The sequence below is a fragment of the Malaya genurostris genome, chromosome 3 (assembly GCF_030247185.1).
Source record: "Malaya genurostris strain Urasoe2022 chromosome 3, Malgen_1.1, whole genome shotgun sequence".
Taxonomy (NCBI): Eukaryota; Metazoa; Arthropoda; class Insecta; order Diptera; family Culicidae; genus Malaya; species Malaya genurostris.
In genome coordinates this window covers 16,572,853-16,590,133 of record NC_080572.1, presented here as the reverse complement: position 1 = coordinate 16,590,133, position 17,281 = coordinate 16,572,853, and the positions used below count along the sequence as shown (strand labels likewise).

General features: G+C 35.8%; 1 protein-coding gene across 11 annotated transcripts in view; it reads right to left on the bottom strand.

The window, feature by feature from the left end:
• Positions 1-4,271: 4,271 nt before the first annotated feature.
• Positions 4,272-17,281, bottom strand: part of LOC131439352 (choline transporter-like 2) — a 45,513-nt gene continuing 32,503 nt past the window's right edge. For 6 of the 11 annotated variants that reach the window (XM_058610265.1, XM_058610264.1, XM_058610266.1 and 3 more), the window contains 8 exons: positions 10,331-10,453; positions 9,914-10,270; positions 9,424-9,710; positions 6,811-6,976; positions 6,513-6,744; positions 6,140-6,455; positions 5,422-6,076; positions 4,272-5,167 (listed from right to left, as the gene is read on the bottom strand). In XM_058610265.1, coding sequence (XP_058466248.1) covers positions 5,061-5,167; positions 5,422-6,076; positions 6,140-6,455; positions 6,513-6,744; positions 6,811-6,976; positions 9,424-9,710; positions 9,914-10,270; positions 10,331-10,453 — 2,243 coding nt within the window. In that variant the 3' untranslated portion in view covers positions 4,272-5,060. Of the gene's footprint in view, positions 5,168-5,421; positions 6,077-6,139; positions 6,456-6,512; positions 6,745-6,810; positions 6,977-8,999; positions 9,083-9,423; positions 9,711-9,913; positions 10,271-10,330; positions 10,454-10,538; positions 10,853-16,251; positions 16,287-17,281 lie in introns of those variants that run through there. The other 5 variants (XM_058610260.1, XM_058610261.1, XM_058610262.1 and 2 more) reach the window with 4 other exon arrangements.

Genomic DNA, 17,281 nt, shown 5'->3' with positions numbered 1-17,281 from the left:
GTGAAAATCGACGTAGCCATCTTGAAGGAAAGCGAGTGAGACCCTTTTGCAGTTTTTAATCACCATTTCCAATTCTTCCAAAACCGGATTCAGATGACCAGAATAGCCGAAGTTAGTTTGTTTGCCAGCAACAAATATGACCTACAAATTGGAACAGTTTTGAACCTAGTTAAACCTAGACTTATTATTTCATGCTCTATTTCGATTAAACCAATTAGACGAAATCAAGCTAAATAGCATGAATCAGCAGAATTATTATTATTATTATTATTATTGACATCATTACACAACCGCCACGGTATTACTGCACTATTGGTTGTGAAAATTGCATATTTTTTCAAATAAATTTTGAATTCAAACAAACATTCGTTTATTCTTTCAACCGCAGCACCGTCTTTTTTCAATGTCACACACCATTAGCAGATTCCTTCAAAGCGTGTACGAAATAAAACACAGCACGCATCGTTTGTTTTGTGTTTTCTTCTTCTTTCGGTGTTGTACATATTGTCAATCTATATGGCGATTTGAAAACTTTCACACTCATCGCCCTGTAACTGCGGAATCGGAAGTCGGATGCGGATGAAATTTCACAGTATTTTTAAAGATAATATATATATATATATATATATATATATATATATATATATATATATATATATATATATATATATATATATATATATATATATATATATATATATATATATATATATATATATATATATATATATATATATATATGGTTTATGGAGCTGAATACTGAATCTGGACATGGTTTTTGACCAGAATTCAGACAGAGATTCTGAATCTGAGGCAGAAATCTACATTTAGAAACTAAGCATTGATTCGTATTCTAGACCTGAACCTTATTTCTTGACTTGAGCTCTCGAATTACACTATCAAGGAAGGCTCATATTTAAGAACAAATAACAAAAACGCGCTAGCATTTTAGGGGGCGGCAAACCAATCCTTGGGACCGTTTTTTTTCTCGTCCAATTCATCTTTCCGGAGATGAAGTTTAGCATTTTTGCTCACTAAACAATCGATGGGGATGGCAAATCTTATTTTGCCCCCGGCGCCAAATTTTCTAGGCACATCACTGATTATAAAATAGTCCTGATTATGTTAATAAATATTTTTTACCTTTTTTTATATATTTAAAAAATAGGTATAGAATTCGCTCAAACTTTCGAAAAATTTTCCGAGGCCCGGAGGGCCGAATGTCATATACCACTCGATTCAGCTCGACGAACTGAGCAAATGTCTGTGTGTGTGTGTGTGTGTGTGTGTGTGTATGTGTGTGTGTCTGTATGTGTGTTGTCAACTAAGAGGTCGAGATCTCAGAGATGGCTGGACCGATTTTGATCAAACTAGTCGCAAATGGTCTCCCCGTCACCCTGAACGCTATTGAATGGTTTTGAGATCGGATGTTTACTTTTTGAGTTATACGAAGTTTTATGTCAAAATTTTCAGTTTTTTGACAGTATCTGTCACATTTGACCTTGAAAACAGAATATGTTTCCAGACTTAGATTTCGCTCGGTAATACCTATCTAACAAGCCATAGATTGTTAAAATCCGTCCATTTTTAACGGAGATATCGATATTTTTGTGTAAGCCTTATTCCAGTAGAAGAAATTTTGAGCGCTGTATGAAAAAGCAATGCTTGGGAGCAACATGAAACACGATTTTTTATACTGTTACATATAATTGTTTCTAAGTACCAAAAAGACTGTGTACAGCATTCTTTTTTATGACAATTTGCCTCGGACCAATTTTAGCACGGTTCATTTTTGGCAACATAATCTTTCGAATATGGCATATGTAAACCAGATGATACCAGCATTATCGAGTTGGAAGTAATTCCATAATTATTTAGATTTAAACTATTTACAGCAATAAATGCTGGAAGAACATGACTTCCATATACCATACGATTCAGTTCGTCGAGATCAGCAAATGCGTGTGTGACAAATAATTTCACTCAATTTTCATATAAAAAGTCGTATACTCCCAAACAAGGTTCCTGAATTACGTTTGGATCCGACTTCTGATTGCGAAACCACAGGATGATATGTGAAACGAAATTAAAATAATGCAATTAATTTATCTCGTAGATGGCTGAACCGATCTAAGATTCAAATGAAATCTAAGAATCATCTATGATTCAAATGAGAGGTCTTAAAATCCTATAAAACTTCTTACTTTTTAGTCAGATCCGACTTCTGGTTTAGAAAATGCAGGGTGATTAGTATAAAAATGTCCATTTCACATAAATTAATGCAGTTTGCAGATTTGGATAGTCGATTACCAAATAAATTTATTTCAGTTTGAGCGGTATTCGTTTTTGGATTCGGAATGTATCCCCAAATTTTAATTCGCACTACAATTTCTCAAAGATGTCTACACACTGCTCAGGTGCATTTAACTGATTTCGGCTACACCGATTTTAGAATTCCGGTTCCAGTATCGAATCGATTCTCAAAGCTCAATCATTTTCTCAAAAAAGACCAAATCGAACTTCAAAAACAAATATTACAGGACTTAAGGTCCCATACAAAATTGGTGAATTTTTTCCGATTCTGGAATTACAGATGATGAGTTTATAAATTTCATGTAAATTGTTTGGCGTAATAATTTATGGCCATTCAAATCATTTTGGGCTATGCTAATTCCTGAATACCGGCTCTGGAAGTACCATAAATAATGACGAAAAACTCTGAAGTGGAACTTACTTCGACATCTCATGGAATGTTCAATCGATTGTCGCACGCTAAGATTGAAATTCGATATGTTTTGCAGTTTCGGCATGACAGGGTAATGAGTGATTAAAATCTCAATTTGCCGTTTAAAACGACGATAATTAAAATAATGTCATGAGAACTAAAACACCTAAGAATATCCATGCAAAAACACATGCGTATTGATAAAAAAAAGGTATCATCTCACTGCTAGTCACGTTTTTAGTTTTATTTTAATAAATCAATCGATTACCATTCTTTCTAGTCATAATTTTTTAGATACAAATGAATATTGATAGAGAAAATATGTGGATGGATAAAAAAGGTATCATCTCACTGCTAGGCGGATGAAGCAAGTTTTTTAATTACTCCTTATTATTTGGTGCTATCCAACACTGAGCTAAATTATTATTTTCACATTATATGATATTCTAATATATTTGCACTATTGACATTTTCAATGATATCTACTTGGTGTACAGGGCCGCCGAGAGGGAGGGGGGAAGGGCGGAATCCCCCCGGGCCCGGACTTTTTCAGGGGCCCCGGATAGTCGAAGATTCAAAAATGTTTCTTATAGCACATAATCAAATCATACCTTGGGACCTTTTTTTTGCTTGTTCAATCTACGAAGATGTAGCCACTAAACGAAGGGGGCCCGTATTGAAATCCCCCCGGGCACGTTTTCTTCTCTCAGCAGCCCTGATGGTGTATCAATACATATCAAATATATAAGAAAATCATATGAAACATAAAACACTTCTTGAAGTGATATTCATAAGATTTTCATACAATGAATGAAATTCCCAGGATTGATCAAATTTATTTGCGTTCCTTATAATAACTATTAGATAATCACACGGTTAAAAATCCGTAGACATAAATTTGATCAATCCTGGGAATTGTAACCGTGCACACAACATACTGTGCATATTGTGTTCAATCCGAATTTATATAGATAGGTTCATGCTGAACACATGGCTTGTTGTATAACTTTTAATGAAGGTCATTCTAGTTGTTATTGTTATTATTCATTTCGTATAAAACTCTTTTATATATTTTCATTTTAACATATCAATTGCACTTACATCTTTCGGATCATTGCACTGTTCATTCAGGATCCGAGCTAAATTATAGGTTAATATCGTGAAGGAGCACCTCCTGATATTCGCGGCGGAGATGTTTAACCCCGAGGCTACAAATCAAAAATAAAAATCAACTCACTACTGTGCTAGTAATGAAGTAATGAAACATATCTTATAGCTATTTTATGGTTCGTAAAGACATTTAGACTTCAGGTACATTTTAATAAAGGTTATCAGTTTCCATATGACTTCTATGAATTATACGATGCATACGATTTATATTACGAATCTAATGAATATAAATAACATTTTTATTTCAGTGAATGTTGTTATAGACATATGCATTTGAAATACTTAACATACACCGAACAATATGCAAAATTTATTGATTGAATACGATATGTGGGAATGGACAGAATTGTGATATCAAAATTCAATAGACAAAATGTAATAATTCAAGACATGATTATTTTCTGTAATGTTTGACAGCAACATTACAACTCAGTAACTTATGATTTATGCAGCATATGTATTTGCTGATTGCTAAATTGTGGTTATTACATCTGAGACAATGTTAAGATTATCTAAAATCGGTTTGCAAGAGGTATATCCTTTTCATCATACTATGTATTCATATGCTCCTAGAATCAATCACAATCAGTTTCTTTATCAAATAACAACAAATGTATGAACAACCATTTAGTTTCAATGTACACCACAAATTATTCGGTTGCCATATTGCTTTATATTATTATTCATAAATATATTGTTATAAAAATACTTGATTCTTGCTCAATAAGTTCTTTTTTCTCTCGGTCCTTTCAAACAACATTGTTATAGTAACTTGCCAGTACGAAACATTCTTACTTAAAGTACGAAATTGTTAAATAATGATTCGATATTAGTATAGTGGTAATATAGTAAGTCTTTTATCGTTTGTATGTTTCAATGTATTGTTGAGAAAACATGTGTCTTCCCTTTGGCAAATTGCACCATTCATATCAAACTCTTTTGCGTTCCTCTGACTTTCTCCCTATCAAACTTTGGCCTCGATGAATATTTTTTTTTGAATCATAGTACTGATTCCTTGTATTTGGTTTAGTTATTATTGTTGCACTGTTGATGCCTTAATGCTACATGAACGATAAATAAATTGTTCTTTTTCGAATCCTCCCGGTTATCCGGGAACAATGTGATCACGTTTGGTGGAGAGCTCGTTTTTTTCCAAGATTTACTCCTAGCGGGCTGTGATGAATTTCTGCTTTTTACCCAGAATCTTCATCAAACTCTTAGACATGTAGTAAGGTTTTTCGGGGGTGCCATCGTTACGCTCGCAGTCTTCCACTGTGAAAATAAATTTTCCATAGTAAAACAACTGTGTATTTGTTGCATTCCAAAGTTGGTTTGCTCTGAACTGCCAATTGATCTTTATGAGGTTCCCGAGTGTAAATCCCACGTGTAAAATTGAAATGGAATATTATGAGACAAGACCATTGCAGAGACCTCTTGAAATAGCACATGTATTGAATATGCAAAGCAATTCAAACCAAGCCTTGTTGAAACACCGTGAAAACAAGTATAAGTTCAAAGTTACTTACAAAAACAGAGGAATAGAGTATCCACTGCAACCGAATATACGCTGAAGAACACCGAGGCGATAATGTACGTCCCGAGAAAAACCAGGATAGAAGGAATGAATGGGTAGTGCAACTGTTTGGTGATCCCGGCATCAAAGAACGTGTATGTCACGGCAGCCATTCCGCAAGCTAGCAAAAGTTTTGAAAGTAAAAAGAGAAACCCGGTAACCTTGTCCAGGGCGATAACCCGCAGTACATTTCTGGCCAGCAGACTGAACGCGTCCTTCGCACTGGAGCAAAAGTTCTTGCCATGGATGGCACACATAATATATGCGTTGGTGTTCAAGAATTTCAGGAAGCTTTCCAGACACCAGAAACAACACTTGCAGCAACAAAGCACAGCCTTCACCACTCCGTTGTCGTACTTCTTCAGTTTGTGATCTATATATTCCAACATGGCGCGAATGATCTTGCAGATCGCAATGATCAACGATCCGAAGGCCAGCGTTCCCAAATGATAGCGAACTGTTCGAAAGAATCCGGTGGTCAGAACAAAAAAGCGTAGATCTTTCTTGCGGAAGGTCCAATACCATGTGGCAAAGGTAAACGCAAGGACCATTTCACCGAATGCGGATACGAAACAAATGCCCCAGAAAAATCCTACTACGTTCAGTGCCTGGTTAAAAAAATAAAATCTTTCTAAATGGTAATCATCAACGAACTAATCTCTTATACTCACGTGAAAATATCCCACTTCTCTTGGACTGTTTATGTCTTGGAAATTACACGATGCGCCAATGCAGCGACCCGAGAGATCACGCATTGAGCTGTTATGACAATGTTCATTGAAAACCACCGGATCGCAAATATCCCCATCTCGATAGCCATTATCACAGACGCAAGTGACGGTGGTATTCAAGCCGTACACTCTGTATATTGGAGTACCGATCGAGGCCAAGAAGAGACCAACCGCGATCGAAAATATGATCACCAAAACATGCAGCGCCCAGGGAATAATAGGAAAGAAAACAGTCGAAAAGATGGCGCTGACGGCTCTGAAATGAAATGAAAAATTCTCACTGTAGGGAAAGACTCTGAGTCTATAGACTTACTTGCTGCCTTCCTTTACTAACGCGATGGCGATTACTATGCGTTTGCGGAGAACCAACACTACCAGCAAGAGAACGACTAAAGTAATCGATAGTATGATCAGAATCCATAGCCAGGTTTTATCCGATCTAAACCAAGATTGAACCAGTGAGCTCAGATTCGGAGAAACGTTGACATGATTTTCTACCGGATTCTGCCTAATGTAGTCATACTGAATGTAGCTATAGTAAACTCCTAGAAAATAAAATTAAGTTTATGATTTGGTAGATGTTTCGGTAAGCTCTTTATTTATACTCTTACCGTAGCTCAGAGCAACAATCACGCCCAAAATCGAAATCCAAACCATCGGCTTGGCGATCCACCGCAACATTGTGATGAATATCAGACTAACCAGAAGTGATAGTAGTAAGATCACGAGAACCAGGCGCCATGTTTCCAGGATGTCTTCTACTACCATTTGCCCGGTCTGCGAAATTGCAGCAAGAAAAAAAACGGGAACAAGGTAAATAAATGATCAAAATAGGTCTCTTTTTCTGAACAAATTGTTGTATTAGTCCTGAAAACTAGTGTTAAAATAACGTGGACGTGTTTTCATAGTTCAATTTCTTGTAATTTTCAACAGTAAACATATTAACATGGTGTCAAAATTGTGTATATTAAAACATAAAACATCATACACAAAATTGAACGGAATTTTCGGCAATTTTTACAATAAACATGTTACACAGCCAAGTAACTGGTGGTCCAATGGTATTGGTTCTGTTGCGTTTATAGACTTTGGACATCATTATCAGTATCAAATGTTTGGATAGCTAGCTAAGTTCTCTAGCTTTCAGTTACTAGGTACGGTCTTGATAAGAGATGAGCAATCCATTCGAGAAAGATCTAATTCTCTAGAAGTATGAGTGAACACCGATAGTTCATTAAAAATAGGGACGACGGGTGTAGCGTTATGGGTAAGTTAATGCCTTTCACGTAGCCTTCCTGGATTCGAAATCCACCCCCGCACATAGGGTCAGAAAGTATTTTTGTCTGGAAGAAGCGAATGATCCTAAACAATAAATAAATAGAATGAAGCCAATAAGAAAGTGTTATAGTTTTTGAGAACGCAGTAGAAATTGTATGTAGGGTATATGTTCCCTATTTCATCTCATTTGTAAGGACGTTACCCTAAAACCCTGATTTAGCCACTTTTCCATATTTCTGCATAATTCGCCTTGCTCCACATTGAGAATTTATTCACATTCCTAGGAAATTAAAATAATATACAAAAAATTAGCTAAAAACACATCTGGTATGTTTACTACTCTGTTCCTTATTTCATCTCAAAGGATTTTTATTCATTCTATCGTTGGTCCTTTATTCATCTTATTAATTAGCAATGACGACAGCAATAAAAACAAAACATTGCACTATTACACTCTCAGGTTCAAAATGTCTTGAATTTTTCTTAAAAAGAGCCTAATGCCAACTATAAGCGAACACACGATATGTTTAGAACTAGTTTCGACTCATTTCGACGTTCAAAAATTGTTGGGTCGTTTTCGTTACCTTTCGTTTGAAATGTGCGAACTGTAAATCTTGAGATGAAAATGTATCCTAAATTGAAAAGTGATTTGGTTTTAAATGAAAAAAAAACGGTCACCGAAGAATTTAAAACCATTTCTTCCAATGCGAAAGTGCGGCAGGAGCCTTAATAATCATTTTGAAACATTTTACAGTTTAGTTCAGGTACGTTGTGAGATATTATTCATGTTCAAAGTAATGGGGAGAAGGGATGAGAAGGAAATAGAAGCTCAGATGAAATAGGGAGCCGTTACCCTATTAACCGAGCTCTGTAAAAGTGCGCAAAAAAGAACGATTACATGCAAAAATGTCACTTCATTCACTATTAATGAGTTTGTTATCAACGAAATATAATTATTTGCTCTCGTATGATTTTCGTAGGAACATACATAATTTCTGTAGAACGAAAGAAAGGTTCAGAAGAGCAAGTTCTTTCGGTAGAGCTATCAAGTTCTGAACGGTTGTTGGTTTGTTTGTTTCTATTTCTTAGTAATAGTTTTGAAACAGTATTTGTTTTGTTTGTTGAAACTCGGTTGTTAAATCAAAAATGTCAAAATGTGAAATATTTTCTATTATTATGAATATTATAAATACAGATATATATATATATATATATATATATATATATATATATATATATATATATATATATATATATATATATATATATATATATATATATATATATATATATATATATATATATATATATATACATATATATATATATATATATATATATATATATATATATATATATATATATATATATATATATATATATATATATATATATATATATATATATGTGTGTGTGTAAATATATAAATCTATATACATTTATTTATTTTGTGGCTATTAACACGCACGTATTAGTTTGTTGTTTTCTAATGTCTTAATGTTATAGCAGTAGTAAAACCTACCCCAGCAAAGAGTTTGATATTTGCAACAGCATTGATGATATCCGGGCTAATGTTCCCGAGCGCTGGTAGACAACGTTTCGAAACTAAGCCCAGCCGTATTTTGGGGATATGAACACGAGCAAAAATGTATGGGTGCGTAATTGGCATGATGAAAATAAAAGACAGAAGTAAAACAGAAGTCAGAATAACTACGTTCTAGCAGTGTTTTTTTTTTGTTCTGGAACGAATTTGGTTAGTTTAGAAAGGGTTAGTTTCTACATACGTGAAGGGATAGAGTGGAACAGGGAATTGAACGACACAAACTTGAGCGATTAGTCCAGGAAGTAGTCCATACTATGAAATATCTGTACCATGCAGAGGTTAGCGTTAACTTTCTACGATTAATTCTCCATTGCTACGGGACACTCTGCCACCGGGAACCAACCTGATGTACGTGGGTGTCGTTGGTAATCTGGGACAGTACGTTGTCCACGTAGCGAGCAAAGTAGGACTGCAGCTTGGATATCCGTTCGACTATCAGTTGACGGCCGATGCGTCGCTGTTTAGCACAATCCTGCCGCAACGCTTCTGACAACTGCTTACCCGTTCGAATGCTTACATTGCTAACGCTCAAGTCAAACGATGATGGAGTTAGTTTGTACTGTTGCAGTACCTTAGAAGGAATGTAAGGACACTCAGAGTCCGGAAGGTTGGAGATGCATCGTTTTGCGACTGGAATTAAAATTTCTAGTTCATTTTTTTCGCATTCGTCTATCATCCATTCCAAATTAGTCAATTATCGGTACGTTGAAAGATTATTTGTTTTTGGGAAATGAACAACAAATAAACATGTCACAAGCAATGCAGGAAATAGGACAAGGAAGGATTTCAATAGCAAGGTTTAAGCTAGTTATTCATCATTAATGTATACTCACACGGAACACTTTTCAGATAATACTTAGCACACCGTCCGCGGTCAATATAGGGTTGAATATCCGCACAGTTCAGCTCATTCTTTTGGACGGAGCGATCGCAAATTAACTGAGATCTGATGGTTCCTATCGAGTTGGCATTGCATTCTTCGTATCGAAAGTAGAAATCTTCTGTCGGGCATTCACTTACGCATACCTGAGGCGTCCGGCACCCGTACAAGGGCACGTCGGGCTTGGCACACTCGGATATGTCGAAAAATATCAAATAGGGTTCCTTCTGTACTCCACTGTCGACGCCACACTTTAATCCGTTCGAATCCGTCGGTACCAGCAATCGATCTAAGTCACCTTTCATAAAGGCTGCAAGAACAAAGTTTATCAAGAATAAAATAAATTTGATAACTTATACATCTTGCTCACCATAGTATGCCACACCTCCCCAACCTACTAGGAAGAGAATAAACAGAAACAAGCAGGGTATATCCGTGCATGACCGCTTCGACAGTGGGCCTTTGAAATCTGGATCATATTTGAGAGGTTGACCTGAAAAATATAATATCATTTATTATTTCTTCTGATGAAAACTAAATCCATGGAATCCGCAGATTTGATTGACTGAAAAGCTTACTTTCCGATGGATGTAATACATCATCAACAGTATGCTCGACTATGCGATCCCCTCCACAGCACAGTCCCATGTTTGAATAGATTCAATAAAGTGATTCACGCATTCGATACTACGAATTTCGCACTGACTTTGATTATAGAAAATACTACGATAAATTCACTGTTTATCATTTCGAGTTGCGCTTTGTTTGTTTCGTACCACTTAATTACTGCACCAATCTTCCTAATGTTCAGAAATGAATGCTATGAACGAAATGACTAAAAGGTATGGCACACTCATTGGCCAAACCAAACTACAATCAAAATAAAAACTTCTTCGATGCTTGCTCTATATACCTAGCATAGTGATAAAAAAGACGCGTGTTCACGGTGGCGTTATCAGTATCGTGCGCCATTCGAAGATAGTGTCTAATGTTTATTTGATAAACAAACTCACATCGCTAAGCCATATCGAAGCCATAAGTAGTAATACGCTTGGATACTTTTTGAAACTTTAAAAAGCCTTTTCTATCTGTTACGTTACTGTGATCTTTTGCATGGAGGAATGCTGAGTCGTGCATGTTTAAAAATGTTCTTTCGTACTACTGGTGACCTGTCGGAGAATTACTTTTTGGACGGAATCAAAAAGATGTGTTTGCTTTCCTAAGTAGACTACTTGTGTTTGCTTTCCTAAGTAGACTACTTGCACCTCATTTAGTTTATCCTTGTATCCCAGAGTTACCACATTGGATGCATTCTTCGCCCGGCAGTAATTTAAAGAAAAATGATCAATCGATTGAAAGAAGTGGCTTTCTTCAACTTTTTTTATACCGCAAATATTATAAAAACGGGATGTAATACCAGATGTTGGAGACGTACTTGGGTATTCATTACACAGTATTATTCGCAATTTTTATCCATTCTGAAGCAGTTTCATATTCCGCTTTTTCAATTTTAAATTAGAGGTATTGATGCTAACATTTTTTGATAGCTGTTAGAACTATCTGCAACCTTTATTCATTAATTATTTAGCATCATCTGTGCACTATCGCTCGCCGCGCGAAAATGCAACAAATAACGACAAAGCTCACGACATTACTCCTTATTTTATTGATTCCATAGTTTAGTACAGTAGGAACAAGTATCAATTGGGTGACGTTCATCGAGTCCACATATCTTCTTACTTTATGGAGTAGTTACGTTGTTCAAGTGATTGCAGACCAATCAGGTGGCAATTGTTAGGATACGGTGAAAAATCCGGTGGGTTCATCTAGTAAAGGCGATTCTGACAGAAACGTCTTCAGATATAAAAACGTGCTTAATCCACTTAGCAGTGAGATGATACCTTTTTTATCGATAGGCTTGTGTTTTTTTTTCATGAGTAGGGTAACAGAGGTATTTTGACCCACTTTAGGATTGATTTTATTTTGGCCCACTTTGAATAAATATCCACTAAATGTTGCAATATCTTTTAAAAACCCTTCCGCAATAGGTAATTTAATGTGTTTACCTTCAAATTTATGTAACATGAGTTACTTCACATCAATTAAATCCGATAAAATCGATAAAGTTTGTTAGGTGGGCCAAAATACCTCTGTTACCCTATTAATCGGTGGTTTAGTTTGTTTATTGGTTTATTTGTTAGTTCTCATGACATTGTTTTAATGATCGTCGCTTTATTTAATCGGTGTAGCCAAAGTCATTTAAATTCACCTTAGGAGCTGTATTGTTTATATTTGATTCAAAATGTTTGAAAATCAGTGTAGACATCTTTGAGAAATCGTAATTGGGTACGTTCCGAATCGAAAACTGAATAACGCTAAAACTGAAATAAGATTATTTGGTTATCGACTATCCAAATCTACAAACCCGATGAACCTGATAAATATATGTAAAATGGACATTTCTGTACTAATCACCCTGTATCTCCTAAATCGGAAGTCGGATCTGACTAAAAAGCAAGATGTTTTATAGGATCTTAAGACCTTTCATTTGAATATAAGATCGATTCAGTCATATACGAGAAAAATGACACACTATTTTAATTTCGTTTCACATTCACACTATTTTAATTTCGTTTCACGTATCATCCCGTAGTTCTGGAGCCAGAAGTCGGATCCAAACGTAAGTCAGGAACTTTGTTTGGGAACATACGACTTCTCATATGAATCTGAGTTTGTAAAAAACGGTTGAGTCATCTCCGAGAAAATTGAGTGAAACTATTTGTCACACACGCATTTGCTGATCTCGACGAACTGATTCGAATGGTATATGGGTGTTATGTTCTTCCAGCATTTATTGCTGTAAGTAGTTTAAATCAATATAATTATGGAACTCGAAAATGCTGCCATCATCTGGTCTACATATGTCATATTCGAACGATTATGTTGCCAAAAACGAACCGTGCTAAAATCGGTCCGAGGCAAAAATGGACGGATTTTAACAATCTAAGGCTTGTTGGATAGCTATTACCGTGCGAAATCTAAGTCTGAAAACATATTCTATTTTCAAGATCAATTGTGAAAGATATTGTCAAAAAACTGACAATTTTGACATAAAACTTCGTATAACTCAAAAAGTAAACATCCGATCTCAAAACCATTCAATAGCGTTCAGGGTGACGGAGAGACCTTTCATTTGTGACTAGTTTGATCAAAACTGGCCCAGCCATCTCTGAGATCTCAACCTCTCTGTTGACAACACACATACAGACACGGACATTTGCTCAGTTCGTCGAGCTGAATCAATTGGTATATGACACTCGGCCCTCCGGGCCACGAAAATTTTTTCTAAAGTTTGAGCGAATTCTATACCTATTTTTTATATATATAAAAAAAAGGTAAAACGAAGTCTTGATATTACATTCTTTTTGCAAAATTTAACCTTTCTTCAACAGACTTCGCAGCCGTTTGTTAGCATACAAAGCCATTGCATGGCTAGTCCTACTGACACTAAGAATCCTTCCAGGTCAAAGCTCGAATATACGAGACTTGTAAGAACAGTGATTTATGCATTGAACCACCAACTCGGGTTTACCTCCGACATACTGTTCACAAAATTTAATGAAATTGATAATGACTCCAAACCAAACACACATTTTCTAGTAATAGACGCACTAACAATCAATACAACGCATTAATTCAATACGTTTCCCTAAAGTCTCTACTGATTTTCGCTCTATAACCAAGATATTTTGGCAGTAAGAGCTAATCGGTACTGGTTGATTGTTAGCATCAGAGCTAATAAAAGTCATTTCCATTTACTTAAAATAGACGAAAATAACAAAAAATTAATGTCACTCTCAGCTTCGCTTGCAAACTATGAGAACGAAATCCATGTCCAGTCAATGACATATGTGGAACAGTAGTTTCAAAATTGTGTTAGTCCTTTCATTTGCCCTTTCAGTCATTTGCGGTTTTCAGTGATAATCCCATAGTGTGCTGTGTCGGTATTCAAACGAAGCTTTGAGAATTGAAAATGACAGAAAAAGGTTTCACAATGACTTTTCCAAAGAGGCTCTGGGATGTAATTACACTGAAGCCTTTTTATGCGAGTTTACGTACCGCTTAAAAAAACCGCATAACTCTGAAAATTCGCAAAAAAAAACGCATAGTTATGTGAATTGAAAATTCACATAAAAAAGACGCATAAAAAAACGCATAAAAAAGACCCCATAAAAAGACCTTAGTGTACTTCGATATGTCATATTTTAGTCACTCTTTATAGCCAAGCGTCACAGATATTCAATACATCGACGAAAGAATGAGAATTGGAAAATTCTGGTGATGTTCCCTGCAGAGGTTAGTTTGGTTTCGTCTTGTCATAGAGGAAAGAGTGACGTTGGCAATTATACTCTTTCATTTTTTCAATGAGAATCGAAAATGCTTCGTCTCTCTTCGTTTGTTCTGGTGTTGGTCATTTACGAATGAGACGAAATATTGAAAATGAGGTTGTTGGAATGCTTTCTTTCATTGAGAATACGTGACAATTTTAAGCTCTGGTTATCATACCATCCAACAGAACACCGAAGTCTTTGAAAAGACTGACACATTGTCCTGCAGTTTGATATTAAACTATTAGGAAATGTTAAAGCTTAACACTAATTGTTGACAAGTAAATCATCAATCATCAATAAAGTGAACGGTTATCTACAACTTCGAATCATACTCGTGAATCAATCTACATCCAATACTAAATAGTTTCATTGAAGAACAGCACAAGAAGTAGTGGACCTAGGTTACAGCCCTGAGGAACTCCAGTGTTATTCGTGAAAGCAGGTAAAAGACATGAATCCAGTAGCACTTTAAGTATTCTGTTGCATAAAATAAGAGCTGTACCATTCTGTATTCATCCAATCGAGGTAATTTCAGTAGTTCAGGATCTATTCGAACAAACGTTTGGTAAAGACGGCGTCACTTTGGAACGTTCTCTCTATCGAGGTTTTTCAACGACACATGTGTTATTTGTCGATGGAAAACCCAAAAGGCTCGTATTTACTGATTGCCCAGGCATGAACCATGCTGAACAGTAGAAATCTTTGTATCATTTTATTTAAGCAAGTATGATAGTTTATGAATTTTTAGATGGTTTGACATAATTTCGCCATAACTTTGTTCAGTCAAATGAATGAAAACATACGAAGAAGATGATGTTTCCTAAAAAAAACTACAAGGATCAGCCCCATGGGGTTGTTCGAGCCATTGATGTGGAACAATGAATAATGAATCGTCACACTTTTGAATCCGCAAATGCACGAGAGTCTGCTTAGATTGATCTTTTATTAGGAACAAATACCGAACACGTGAACCCAGACTATAGACTCTGTTTGTCGTGATTTGTATTCGTTTTCTAGCCCGCGAAATTACATCAATAGCCCAAATGTATGCAATTTTATGTTTGTACATACTTGCGATACGGATATCGATATTGAAGCTTCTCTTCGCCAAGCTTGTGTTCAAGTTTTGTAAGCAAGCAGTTATTTTTATAGCGTTTCTCTACCATTACTACCATTCTGCGATTTCGATTGAAGCGATACACTTTTTCTCATTATAATTCGAGTTCATCTTATAAAAATTAGAAATTATTCTTAAGCACTCAAAATTTACTCTGGGGTAGTTGCAAATTTCTCGGGCGAAAACGACATAGCATGCAATTTCATCCGAACTCGCATGACAGATTAGAGCTTATCAATTAGATTTTGCACAAACATGCCATAATCTCACAAAATGAACTTTTTTTGACAGTCGACGTGTACTTGTTTACAGTTTAAAAGTTCATCAGAGGTTCATCGTTCGAATGTAAAAATTGCAAGTCGCCTCGCACTAAACATATTCATACATATATCGCTCCTTGATGCTGGAAACACATAAAGGGCAATCTTTTTAGTTATTTTTACTGTGGAATACGTTTTCAACAGGCACTTTTCCGTCATTTTTTCAATTTTTAACTTGCAGTCGCAAAACAAAACAAGTACACAGCAACTGTCAAATATGAACTTGATTCATCGGCAGTTCATTTGTGTCGTCATCGTGCAAAACCTATTTAAAGCTTCAAATCGTTTTATGCCACTTTTTGTTTTGCTGCCTAGCAACAACCAATCTCTAGCATGCTACACGTAGGACTAAAACATTAGCTATAATTTTGCTTATATTTATAGATTCGCGTGCTTCCAACAGCTTCGCTTTTGCATCGATTGATCAATCAGAGCGATGCTTTTCCATTAATATATCTCTTACTCCTTCAAAACCGTCGACTATGGCAGGGAAATCCGCTATGCCGAAGATTTTTTGCAGACAAAATAGGACACTGTTAGCTATTAATCAACATTTCAATGATATACAATTAAAAATACGTGGCTTGATACAATCAAATCAAAACTTAGAAATATTTCCAATCAAATGGTGACATAATATTAATAATTGATACAAAATTGACTGAGCTGTAATTGTTCAAAACCTTCTACGTGTATTTTTTTGAGTTTCTAATTTGCACTCCTATATAGAAAACAGAAATGTGTTCCACATTATAAAAAATATGCTCAGAGGCAGGACTCGAACCTGCGTTCTTACGCATTTCGTGCTCACGCGTACGTAAATTGTAAACGCGTATGCACGGAATGTTGATATCCTATGGTGCCAGTCGTGAGGTTGCTATGATTAGAATACGTTCGATATACGTATACTAGAGTGATTTTAATCAGAGTGGCGACAGCTGTTCGTTTGGAATGACAGCTACCAGTTCCAAACGAGCAAACGACCTGTCAATTCAATGTAAAGCTAATGGAATGTTTTTAATTGTTGCCAGCATTACGGATGAGATGTCGTCACTCTGGTTATAGGCACTCTAACGTATACCAACTCGGTGCTGTTGTAGCACTGTGTCTAGTCTAGCACAGCTCAGGGTGGCGGAAACGGTAGGCACGGGATGCATAAGACCGCCGGTTCATTTATGTAAGTTTTCATTCATCTGACGTTTTCAATCAGTTTTCCGCTAAGTTATTGCTCATTGAAGTATGCTAGTGTTTATTACTAACTCAAATAGATTCTCGGGTTGCTACATACTTTGTAATACATTTGAATAGTGTCACGCGTTTTGTGTGTTTTGATGATTCTTCACGATATTTTGACAAAGTTGAAAGTTTATTTGCCTGCGTTGCAGTTTTGATAAAACTCATAATAGCAAAGCTTCTATTCGGAGCTTGGCCATCCATTTCGACGGACTTTACAACCGATTCGTAGAAATGTGTGCTACACGAATTCTACTGCC